This window comes from Galeopterus variegatus, unplaced genomic scaffold (assembly GCF_000696425.1).
Source record: "Galeopterus variegatus unplaced genomic scaffold, G_variegatus-3.0.2 Scaffold822, whole genome shotgun sequence".
Classification (NCBI taxonomy): Eukaryota; Metazoa; Chordata; class Mammalia; order Dermoptera; family Cynocephalidae; genus Galeopterus; species Galeopterus variegatus.
The window spans coordinates 181,399-194,020 of record NW_007726933.1 but is presented as its reverse complement, the minus strand read 5'-3'; the positions used below and the strand labels follow the sequence as shown (position 1 = coordinate 194,020).

General features: G+C 34.4%; 1 protein-coding gene across 3 annotated transcripts in view; it reads right to left on the bottom strand.

Moving 5' to 3' along the window:
• WDHD1 (WD repeat and HMG-box DNA binding protein 1) overlaps positions 1-12,622 on the bottom strand; it is a 67,604-nt gene that overhangs the window by 24,724 nt on the left and 30,258 nt on the right. For all 3 annotated transcript variants that reach the window (XM_008572690.1, XM_008572688.1, XM_008572689.1), the window contains 3 exons: positions 11,905-12,146; positions 9,596-9,733; positions 7,623-7,779 (listed from right to left, as the gene is read on the bottom strand). In XM_008572690.1, coding sequence (XP_008570912.1) covers positions 7,623-7,779; positions 9,596-9,733; positions 11,905-12,146 — 537 coding nt within the window. The remainder of the gene's footprint in view (positions 1-7,622; positions 7,780-9,595; positions 9,734-11,904; positions 12,147-12,622) is intronic.

Here is a 12,622-nt window from a genome sequence, read left to right as displayed (position 1 = left end):
CATCAAAGGGGGAAGTTAAAAAATACCAAACTGGAGAAAATTGGGGCCAATGTCCATCCAGACTAACCTTGCCAAAGTCAGCAAGTTTTGCTTTCTCTTTTGTGTTGGATGGCACAAAGTGCTCTTCTGCATTTGAGAGGACTTTGTTCACATCTCTTTAAAAGCACTTATTCAACAGTAGCATGATGATTTTATAAGCCTACCTCTTCCAGGACACAAACCTCATTTATCTTTATGCAGTATAGCACATATAGTCAGTTCTATAACAAATGCTTATTAAATGAACACAATTAGAAAAAAAAAATCTAGTTTTCAAACACATTAAATAACTCTTAAGAGTTTTTAAAAACAAAAGAAAAAAGGAAGATTGCTGTTTACATACAGCAAATCAGATGACAGCACAGCAAAACTAGTTTAACTCTCAGTTATGAATTAACCAGCAGTGATCATGAAAAAACCTTTAGAGGAAATAATAAAGGCAGTTTTTGTTAAACTAAGGTTTTACTCAAAAGAGGGTAGGGAGTGACAGATCTACAGGTCAGTAATTTCTTATACAGTATTCATAATTAAAGGAAGGTATTTTGTACTGACTCAAGTAAATTTAAAAAAAATAACTTTTAACAAAATGTATTCCTTTTTAAAGGATCCCTGAACAAAAAGAAAGCATAAACACTGCTGAATTAGGCTAGAAAATGCATTTAAAATAAAAAGAATAAAGAAACAGGTACCATTAACCATGAAATACAAGGTTCAGTAAGGATAAATACCTTTCAGTAAGGACGATAAAAAAAAAACTACTGTTGTTATTAACAGCTAATATTCAATAAATACTAAGTATCAGGCACTATTCTAAGTACATTCTACACACAAACTCACTTCATCATCACAATTCTGTGAAATGGTTATATTGTGACTCAAGCTTTGGACCACTAGGCAACACTGCCTTTCCAGAGGAGGTTTGTTATCTTTAACACAATGAGACCAAACAGCACCATTAGACATTTAAATAAACACAGGATAAATTTCTTGAAAGCAAGGATTGATAAGTCTCATTGAACACAGCAGCAGGCTACTAAAGGTGGTTGTAAAATTTTCTTCCCTGGACTTTCACTTATCTCTATCCATAGGAAGAAAATTAATCATCTCTAAATGTGTTTAAATATAAGCAAAGCTGGCATAAAAGGTGCAGTAAGCCATACTGAGAAGCACAGCTTCCAATCTTTGAAAAATATTCATATTCAAGTTTATTCTTCCAGAATAAAGCCCAGAAAATATGAAAACATCCTGTAGTCAATCAATTTATCACGGTATACGTAAATAAACACATTTTTATGAACAGACTCTTTAGCAAATCGCAGTGTTTCAACTGCTATATAAGACTCCCTTCAGAAATTCCATTATTCTCCTATAACAACCTGGTCCTTAAGGGAGAAGTGTTTATTCTTTCAATCCATTTATCAACTCAACTCCCATTGTTCCTATATTTTAATACAGAAAATACAATAAGTTTTTCTGCCACTAACTACCTGTATGATCTCAAACAAATTGCTTAATCATTTTTGGACCTCAGTTTTCTCATGTGTAAAAATTGGGGAGAAGTACTGGGGGTGTAATCAGGAAGAATAGGAACTGGACCAACAGAACCCAGGAGTCCTCATTCTTTTATCACTGTAGGGCTGCTGAGCTATTGTAAAAGGCCTATGAATTCTGTCTGTAGACGGAATAAAAAAAAGTTTCCACTTTATGTACTAGAATTTTCACATGTATGTAGATAATTTTACTTGCAATATAAATTTATATTAAAATATAATTTTCAGGTATATAAAAGCTTCTGTTATTATAAATTTTTTCTATCAACTTATACTAAATGTACAGCTACTATCATTTGAAGGTCATAAAATGTTCTACATTAAAAAAGGCTCATATTTGAAAATGTCAGAAGCCACTGGCATAATTTCCAAAATTCTTCTAAATCCAAATGCTATAATTTAGAGTCCATTTTTTTTTCCCATATTGAATGTAACAGTTAAATGTTACCAGCTGTAATTATCATGGCTTTTAATGAGAGTTAAAACTCTGCAGATCTTAACTGAAAAGCTGGTTAGAAACACTGTTTATACAATTATGAATTACTAGCGGTGTAAAAATTGACATTGATAAAATACCTATAATATTAAATTAAATTAAAAAATTATTCCTTGTAAATGAATAATTTCACATACCTCCTTAAGATAATGACATCCACTAACAATATAAATCATCTTACTTGAATAAGCATTAGGCAGAATAGTAAAAATCTTTATAGGTTAAAACCTCAAGCACCTATTAAGAGAGAACATGAATTCTTTAATTCAAATTACTAAATAACTTGATTCCGGGAAATGGACATGCAAGAAATTCCTGAGAATAACCTACACCATCAGAACTATTAAAAATAGTTAACGGGCCGGCCCGGTGGCGCACTGCTACAGTGCGCCGCTTGGGAGTGCAGCGGCGCTCCCACCGAGGGTTCGGATCCCACATACAGACCGGCCGCTCACTGGCTGAGCGAGGTGCGGGCGCAACACCGAGGGTTGTGATCCCGTTGCCAGTCCCGGTCCGGTACCAGTGCGACACTGAGGGTTGCAATCCGTTGCCGGTCACAAAAAAAAAGACAAAAAGGAAAAAAAAAATAGTTAACAACTATACTCCTTCTGACACTAAGAATGTCAAAAATGGAATATCTGGAGATTTTGTAAAGACAAAAGATGCAGAAATAACCAGCAATTCCTCTATGGTTCTCTACTAAGTTCAATTTTGCATTCTCTAAGACTATGTCTTCTCTTCTCAAACATCTCACAATGTCAACCACTGTCTCCAAAAACACTCCTGATCTTGCTACGTAATTTGCTGACAAAACATAAGTCAGGAACAGAAGATAGAAATTTCTGTCACCTGTCAACTACCAAATCTATCCTCATTTGTGCCTATCTTCTTTCCTCTTATATAACTGATAAAATGTCTATCTTCCTATTTTAGACAGGTGGTTTAAAACCTATCACTTTTTTTTGAGGATTTCATTCCTTTAGTTAGTTCCTTTTTTACATTGTCAATCTTACCCTCTTATTACTAAATCTACTACCAAAAGATCACAAAAATGCTGTAGAATAACCCAAGCTGAAGAATCACTTCCTTAACTTCTCTTCCTCCTTTAGGAACCGTCCCAAATCTCTGCTCCTCTTCACAGCCATACTTCTTGAGAAGAGTTGTCTATATATTCTACTTTCAGTTCTTTACCTTCCATGCTCACCAACCTAGAATTTAACATTTTATTCCACTAAATCATTTTTATAAGCGTCACCAATACCCTCCATGTAGCCAAATTAAGAAGTCTTCCTGAACCTGACTTTCAGCCTTATCTGTTTTTGGATTGCTGCTCTCATTTATTAAAAATTCAATTTATTTAATTTTTAGGCCGGCCCGTGGCTCACTCGGTAGAGTGCGGTGCTGATAACACCAAGGCCACGGGTTTGGATCCTATATAGGGATGGCCGGTTTGCTCACTGGCTGAGCATGGTGCTGACAACACCAAGCCAAGGGTTGAGATCCCCTTACCGGTCATCTTTAAAAAAAAAAAAAAATTCAATTTATTTAATTTTTGAACAAGCATAGTCGTCCCTCTGTATCCACAGGTTATGCAGGGCTGACTATGGGACTTGAGCATCTGCAGAGGTCCTAGAACCAATCCCCCAAAGATACCGAGGGACAATAATACATTCCCATGCTCAAAAAGTGTAAGAAGAAATACAGAGAAAAGTCTCCTATACTGTCCGTAGAGTTCCTCTCTACCAGATAACTATTCTTGTTAATTTCCTTTTTACTCTTCCAGGAATTCTTTTGCATATATAAGCAAATACAATTATGATTTCTTATTCTCTCCCCCATTTTATATAAATGGTATTTATTTCACTTAACACATCTTGCAGGTTTTTCTATATCACTACATAGTGTCCTCACCCTTTTTAATAAAAGCTTTATTGAGATATAATTCACATACCATAGAGTTCACATAGAATGTACCATAGGCACATTGTACCATAGAGTATACAATCCAATAGTTTTTAATAAATTCAGAATTGTGCATCTACTACTGCTATCTAATTCTAGGACATTTTCATCACCACAAAAAGAAATCCCATACCCATTAGTAGTTACTCCCTATTCTCTGTTCCCCTCTCCCCCTCACCAGCCCTTGGCAATCACTAATCTACTTTTTTTCTCTAAAGATAGCCTATTCTGGACATTTCACATAAATAGAATCATAAAACACGTGGCCTTTTGCATCAGGCTTCTTTCACTTAACATAACATTTTCAAGGTTCATCCATGTTGTAGCATATTTGAGTATGTCATTCCTTTTTATAGCCCAATAATATTCCATTGTATAGATATACTATTTTAACTTTTTTTTTTTTTTTTTTTGGCCGTTGGCTGGTATTGGGAATCAAATCCATGTCCTTGGTGTTATAAGGCTACACTTTAACCAATAGATATACTATTTTTAACTTTTTTTTTTTTTTTTTTTGGCCGTTGGCTGGTATTGGGAATCAAATCCATGACCTTGGTGTTATAAGGCTACACTTTAACCAATAGATATACTATTTTTACTTATTCATCAGTTCATGGACATTTGCATTGTTTCCACTTTTTATCTATTATGAATAAATCTACTATGAATATTCAAGTGCAAGTTTTTGTATGGACATATTTTCAATTCTCTTGGCTGTATACCTAGGAGTGAAACAGCTGGGTCATATGGTAACTCTATGTTTAGCCTTTTGAGGAACTGCCAGAGTGTACCATTTTACATCCTCATCAATAATGTTGGCGGATTCCACTTTCTCCACATCCTATTGTCAATCTTTCTGATTTCAGTCATCCTTGTGGGTGTGAAGTACTATCTCTTTGTGGTTTTGATTTGCATTTCCCTAATGACTAATAATGCTAAATATCTTTTCAAGTATTTATTGACCAGTGTATACCTTCTTTGGAGAAATGTCTATTCAAATCCTTTGTGCATTTTTTAGTTTTCTTTTTTTTTTTGAGTTGTAAGAGTTCTTTATGTACTCTGGATACAAGTCTCTTATCAAATATACAATTTCCTTCACTCTTCTAAAAAGCAACATAGTATTCTAATGTACAGATTATATGGAAATTTAGGTTTCCAATCTTTTGCTAATATAAACAATTCTGTAGGATTCCTTTTACATGTATCACTTCTCATTTGTGCTAGCAGCAGTACATCCCAAACTTTAATGTCCATATGAATACTTGTGATCTTGTTAAAATGCAGGTTCTGATTCAGTAGGTCTGACATGATGCCTGAGATTCAGCATTTCTAACAAGTTACTTGGTGATGCTGCTGCTGCTGCTGCTGCTGCCACCATGGATCATACTTTTAAGTAGCAAGTACTACCATATCTGTAGGACAAATTCTAAAAGCAGAATTAATGGGTCAAAGGGTATGTGTATTTCTAATTCTGGTAGTTCTTGACAAATGGCCCTCCACAGGGATTGTACCAATTTATTTATACTCCCATCAGCCATGTATAAATGTGATTATTTCCCCAAAGCCTCACCAACCAACAGTGTTATCAAACTTTCAGATTTTTGTAATGTGATAGGTAAAAAAATTCTCTTTTTAGTTTTGATTTGTATTTATTTTGAGTGATATTGATTATCTTCATATATTTGAGGGCCATTTGTATTTCCCTTTTTGACTACTGCCTCCTTCTTGAAATTGTCTCCACTTACAGTTGCTGTGATACGACCACTTCAGGTGATTTTTCTCTAAGGTGCATTAGCTTACCCTTCTTTTTCTAATTTAGAAGCTCCTACTACAATATCTGACCTGTAAATGTCGGTACTTCTTAGAGTTGGTTTTTTAAATCATTTTCTTCCCTTTCCTCTAAGTGATCTCATTTATTATTATGATTTTAAATACCTTCTATATTCTGGTGACTCCCAAATTTGTATCTCCAGCTAAAATTTTTCCTCTGAATTCAAATCCTATATTCTTATACCTTTTCTGTTTCCATTTTCTTTTTTTCCTAATACTTTCTTGATATATCCATTTGGATACTTCACTGGCATTTCAAACTTTAACACCTAGTCCTTTCCTCCCTTATTCCTATAAATGGTATGACTATCCATCTAGTTATTTAAACTAAAAACATAGGTGTCATTATTGATTCTTCTTTCTCACTCCCAACCCCCAATCTATGAGTACTAGCAAGTGTGCACTTTTTCTACCTTGAATCTGCTTCTCTTCATTTCTACTGCCCCCACAATATTCTAAGGCATAGCCATAGCTCAGGTAGATGAATGCACAGATAGCATTTGGGGGACAATCTATAGTTGAGTGAGACCATCCTGAACACTGCAGTATGTTTAACAACCCTGGCCCCTGGTCATTTTGATATCTAAAACCAATACTCTACATTTCCAAACATCCCCCAAGGAAGGGATGAATCCCCTGGTTAAAAATGGGTCTTCCCACTTTCAGTCTTAACCCTTTCAATACATTTACCACCCATATATTTTCTTTTTACTTCATAAATCAGATTACATCATTCTCCTGGACAAAACCCTGAATGTCTTCCCAATATACTTCAAATAAATTCAAACTTCTCTACTATGGCCTATAATGTAGCTTGCGTCTAACTTTCTTATATCATCTTGGAATTATGCCCCCCACCACCCGTTGCTTCTTGTACCATGTTTATATTCTTTTAATCCCTCAAACATACAAAGTCCTTTCTGACCTCAAGGCTGTTTGTACATGCTGTTTAAGCTGCATGGACCGCTTTTCACTCCATTCTTTCATATCTAGACTACTTGGCCTCAAGGTCTCATTTTAAATGCTACCACTGTTAAAAGTCTTCTGTGATTACCCCACCTAGAATATGCCCTTTTGTTATTATCCCTCGTTGGTCTGGTCAGATTAATTAGAAGAATTTATCCCAAGTAATAATAGATAATTTACTTGTTTCTGTTGTCTGTCTGTCCAATTAACTATAAACTCCATGAAAGCAGAGACCTTTTTGTCCACCAAGTACCTACGCAATGTTACTGGCAATCTTTTAGACCAAGAAGATATCAAGTGTCAAGAAAGAGGAAAATATTCAACACAATATTGAACTGAGACTATATGGACTGAGAATTCTACATGTGCAGTCAACAATTAAATTTCTACTAGCCATCTCCCCTATTACAATAATTAAGCAAAAAAAAATCTCCAAAAGTTTAACTGAATTATAATCATTTAATTCTAAATTGCAGTTTAAAATAAAAAACTATAATAAAAAGTGAAATGCCATGTTTAACAAGAACTCCCTTCCTTGTCTAGCTGAAATGATGCTAAGGTTACATAAACTTAACTTCTATTTTGTTCAATAAGTTTCAAGTAAAGTTAACTGGCTCAGAACTTCAAAGTGAATATAAACAAGTTCCTAATTTAGTGACTATGAAAAGCAAGTAAATGGACAAAGATGAAAGACAAACAAGTATAATTTAAAAGGCTCATACAAAAAAATTCACAGTATTTTTTAAAAAGGATCAACTACATATTTTGTGCTAACCCACCTTAGTTGCTGGGGATTTTCATGTATACCAACCACCCAGTAGTGATCAGATTTTCCTTTGCAGTGTTCTCTTGTGTTACATATAGGAGTCCATGTATTAGCAAGCTCTCTATTAAGCATTCGAACAATGCCTTCTGAATCCACATAACAGGGTGTACCTGTACACCAAAAGGAAAAGAAATCACTTGGAGACATAATGACATATTTGTTAAATAAACCCTGTTTCAGAAATATATACTAAGGATTCAACTTTCATTTCAAAAACAAAAGATGCCTTCTGAATCCACATAACAGGGTGTACCTGTACACCAAAAGGAAAAGAAATCACTTGGAGACATAATGACATATTGGTTAAATAAACCCTGTTTCAGAAATATATACTAAGGATTCAACTTTCATTTCAAAAACAAAAAGCAAAGGACAAAAGGCAAATAATCCAAGATTATAATTCATTAACCACATATAGTTAACTAATGAAGGAAAAAAAAAATTGCTTGTGATATGATTAAAATTTAACCAAATAAAGAGAAAAAGATGTGACAGTTTTCAGTGAAAACTATGCCACCTGCTGGAATATAACAATAATACTTTTTAAGCCAGTTTCAGTTAAAAAAATAAAAATAAAAATAAATAAACATGAATCTGAAGGCTCCTGGTTAAGAGAGATTTGGAAAAATAACCAGAACCTGATACAAGGTGATGATGTAAAGAAATTTATCTTTGGTGTTCTTCCTCCCTTTTCTCTTTGTTGGCCTTGTCACTGTTCTGTTCCCAACTCCTAGGTAAGAAGTGCTTACCTAGCAAAATAGGCAAATAGTTTCCCACCTACTCTGTTCCTACCTCACAAAGTACATGGCAAATTATCTAATTACTCCTTTTCTTATCTGTGGCTTCCCACCCTTCTTACTCAGCAAACATCAGTTTCCTCAGAGTCTGGATGTGATTAGTACTTGGGGGAAAAAAAGCTATACCAAAGCAAGTTATTAATGGTCACATTACTAAAGCATAAATGACTGATAACATCCCAATAGAAAACACATCCAGAAATGGCTAATATTTTTAAAGACAAACTGGAGTTTCCAGTTATGTAAATGGAGGACATGAATCTCGAATAACAGAAATATTTAAGTCCTTGGGACACGGTTGACAGATGATTTAAAATAAGGTACGCCTCAGTGTCCTCCAAATTATCTGTCATTAACCACTGTGCACGGGCCTACAATAGCACTACTCAACAGAAACATCACATGAGCTACAAATGTAATTTTTAATTTCCCAGTGCCACATTTTTTTTAAAGGGGTGAATTTTAATATTTTATTTAATCCAATATATCCAAAATATTACCATTTAACATGTAGTCAATGTGAAAAATTAAGATTTTTTACATTCTTCTATTCATGCTAAGACTTCAAAATTCAGAGAATTTTTTTTGGGGGGTGGGGGGGTGGTAGCACAGCTAGTTGTTACAGGGATCCAAACCTTTGACCTTGGTGTTACCAACACCACACTCTCAAGTGAGCTAACTGGCCAGCCCCAGAGAATATTTTATTCTCACAGCACATCTCAATTCAGATTAGCAGAGATTAGCAACATTTCAAGCACTCAATAGCCACATATGGCCAGTAGTTACCATAGTGGATAGTAAAATTCTAGAAAATTCCTAAAGTTTGTGTAAAATCTGCTGAAAAAGATACAACCTTATCATTGATTTGTATCTCCTCCTTGCTGTCTAATAAACTTTCAGAAAAATATATTTCCATCTTCATACATTTTTAATCAGAATTCTCATGAAAAAAGATCTTATACATAAAACAATGGCTACCTTGCCTAACAATTTCTGTTTCCAGTTCTGCCAACACATTCAAACATAAAATACAGACAATTTATCATTAAAGAAGCTAATTAGGAATAAAACAATGAAACAATTTTCTTCTTGAAAATGTCTTTAATATAAAGAAATAAATTCATCTTGCCTTCAGCTGAAAATCCAACCCATGCAAGGTAGGACTTCCTTGTAAGAGGAAGAGGATCACCATGAAAAATTTGTTTTTTCTTCTTCCCCAGCTCTAGCAGTTGAACTCCAAGGCACTGATCCCCATCAAATCCTGTACCTAGTGAGAAAATGTAAATATAAATCAGGCATCAAAGGTTATTCAGCTATAATGCAGACTCCATTATGTTCTGTGAATAGACTTTGTGATAAATTCTTGACCAACTAGAACTATTTTTCATGGATAACCCAACTAAATGAAGCATCATTCAGGTATTAGAAACAGAATAACATGTTTCGTAAACTATTTATATAAAGTGGGTGTAAGTGGTCATTCATTCACTCAAGAAATATTCTCAAGAGAGCTTACTATATGACAAGTACTGGCCTAGGCATTGAGGCTACAATGGTAAACAAAGTCACTGTTCTCATGAAATTCGTAATTAGGTAGAAGACAGACAAGTTAAAAAACACAAGAACAAAAAATGCTATCAAAAAGTTAAAATAATAATGTGACACAGAGTGCCAGACTGAGTGGTTATTTTTGATCGGATAGTCAGAGGTGGCCTCTCTGAGAAAGGAAAATTTAAGCTGAGCTATAAATTGCAAGTTGCAGCCTGCCGTGCAAACTGTTAGTGGAAGAAACACCTGTAGTAGACAGCTGGAACAGCTAATGAAAAGGCCAAAGGTAGGAACAAACTTGGAGAGTTCAGAGAACACAAAGAGGCCAGTATGGTCAGAACATGGTAATAAGAGAAACAGTGGTAAGAATTGAGGTTGAAGAAGCAGGCAAAGGTCACATTATGTAGGATCAGTAGATCACCTTGCCAGCAATAATAAGAAGTTTGATTTTTTATTTTAAAAGCAAAGAGAGATATTTGAGAAGAAGGATGTGATCTGGTTTGTTTTTAAAATATCACCTAGGCTGCTGTGTGAAGAATGGACTGTGGAAGACATGACTTAAAGCTGAAAGACTAGTTAGGAGGCTACTACAACAGTACAATGGATGACATTTAGACCAAGGTAATAGTGAAGAAAATGAAAAGAAACAGATCTAACATGTGTTATACTATAGAACTGACACAATGATATAACTTTATTGTTGAAGTTGATATGGGAGGTGAGGGAAAGAGAAGAATCAAGGATAAATTTTAGATTTTTGGCTTGAAGAACTAGATTGATAGTATGCCATTTACTGAGATGGAGAAACTACCTAAGAAGCAGGTTTAAAAGGAAAAAGAAAGTTAAAGGTTTTATTGTGACCAAGGTAAGTTTGAGATGCCTGCCAAAACTACATAAAGATTTCAAGTGGGCAACTGGATATGTTAGTCTGGAAGCATAAGGAGCAGGTAGGGCTGGTGATATCAATTTAGAAGTCATGGACATAGAGATGTATATAAAGCCATGGGTCTTAAGATTCTGCAGGGCAGTTTCTCAAACCACATTTTTTGACCTATGAATCATGAAATCAATTTAGAGCTGCAACCAGCATTAAAGAAAAATGAAACCAAGGAGTAAATATTGTCCATGAGACTTTTATTTCAGTTACATTTGCAGATATGTACAGAACAGCAATGTCCTATTACTTACCACAATCTATTTCTTATTGTGGCTAAGCAGTCAAAAGACTGAAAGCCCCTGACCTAGAGAGGAGTACTAAAGAAAAGAGGGCTACACCCCAGCTAAAAGGTCAGCAGAGGAGAAGGAGCAAACAAGAGGTGGGGAAAAAAGTGCCAGTGAGGAAGAAAACCAGGAGAGTGATGTCAGAGAAGTCAAGAGAAGAAAGTATTTCTGATGGAATTATTTTTTAAAAAGGCATAAAGAGATCATCAGTAACCTTGATAAGACCAGTTTTAGCACAGTGGTGGGGACTACAGACAGACATGAGGTAAGGAAACAGAGGCAGCAACTTCTTAAAAGCCACATTCAAATCTGTTTTAGTCCTTCACATTAGAAGTTAGTTAATTTTTGAGGTATTTAAAAAACTCTGAAAGTTCGTTGGTTGTGCTCGCCAAAAGTTAAGATTTAGACACGGAAGTAATTAACCAAACTCTACCTCGGAATTTTCTCTGTAATACAGTTCTTCTATAAATAAAATGCTTTAATTTTCACTATTAGTGAATACAACAAATTTTCTACATTCAAAAATTACATTGATGCTAATATAAGGTAAATGCAAACAGAGGTATGTATTCCAAAAGAAAAACAGAGTAACGACAACAAAAAAACTAAAGTAATTTTCATTACACTTCTGGTCATAGTAAAATTATAGAAGACTAGAAAAAAATCTACCTCTGTGATAAACAATGAAAAGCTGTTCTCCATGTCCTGCCATTGACACCACAGGCCCAGGAAGGCTGAAGACCTCTTTTTGAACACCTCCAATAGTAAACAATCGAAGGAGAAAGGCACTAGTGGCAGCAGCAGCCCATCCCTGACCAAGACATACGGCTTCAATATCCTCATTCTGAGGCATGTCTACTATCCACTCTTTGCTTGAATCCCAAGAACTAAAGTGCAGGCAGTGAAGCTTGCTAAAAATTAAAAAAAGACAGAAACAATCAAACTTTCTTATGACTAATCATGATATCCAGTAACAAAACCAGATAGTTTATTTTTCTATTGTACACTACTAGTATAAGAAAGTAATTATAAAATACTTATACTTTAATACTTTAAGAAAGTAACTATGAAATATCCTCAAAATGAATTATATTAAAACCATTAATTATATTAAATATTAATTCTATTAAAAATTATATTAAAATAGTCCTGTTTTTGAAGAATATTTAAAAATACAGGAAAATGCTCACAACATAATGTCAAATAAAAAAAGGCAGACTAAAAATTATCAAGTGTGATTCTATGTTGTAAATGCACACAAAAATCACAACTAAGTTTTAAAAACGGAAGGAAGCATCAAAATGTTAAGCAATGGTTTTCTCACTGTACAAATAAACTTAATATGGAACAACAAAAAGAGAAAAAAAGGAAATCACATATAAATCCA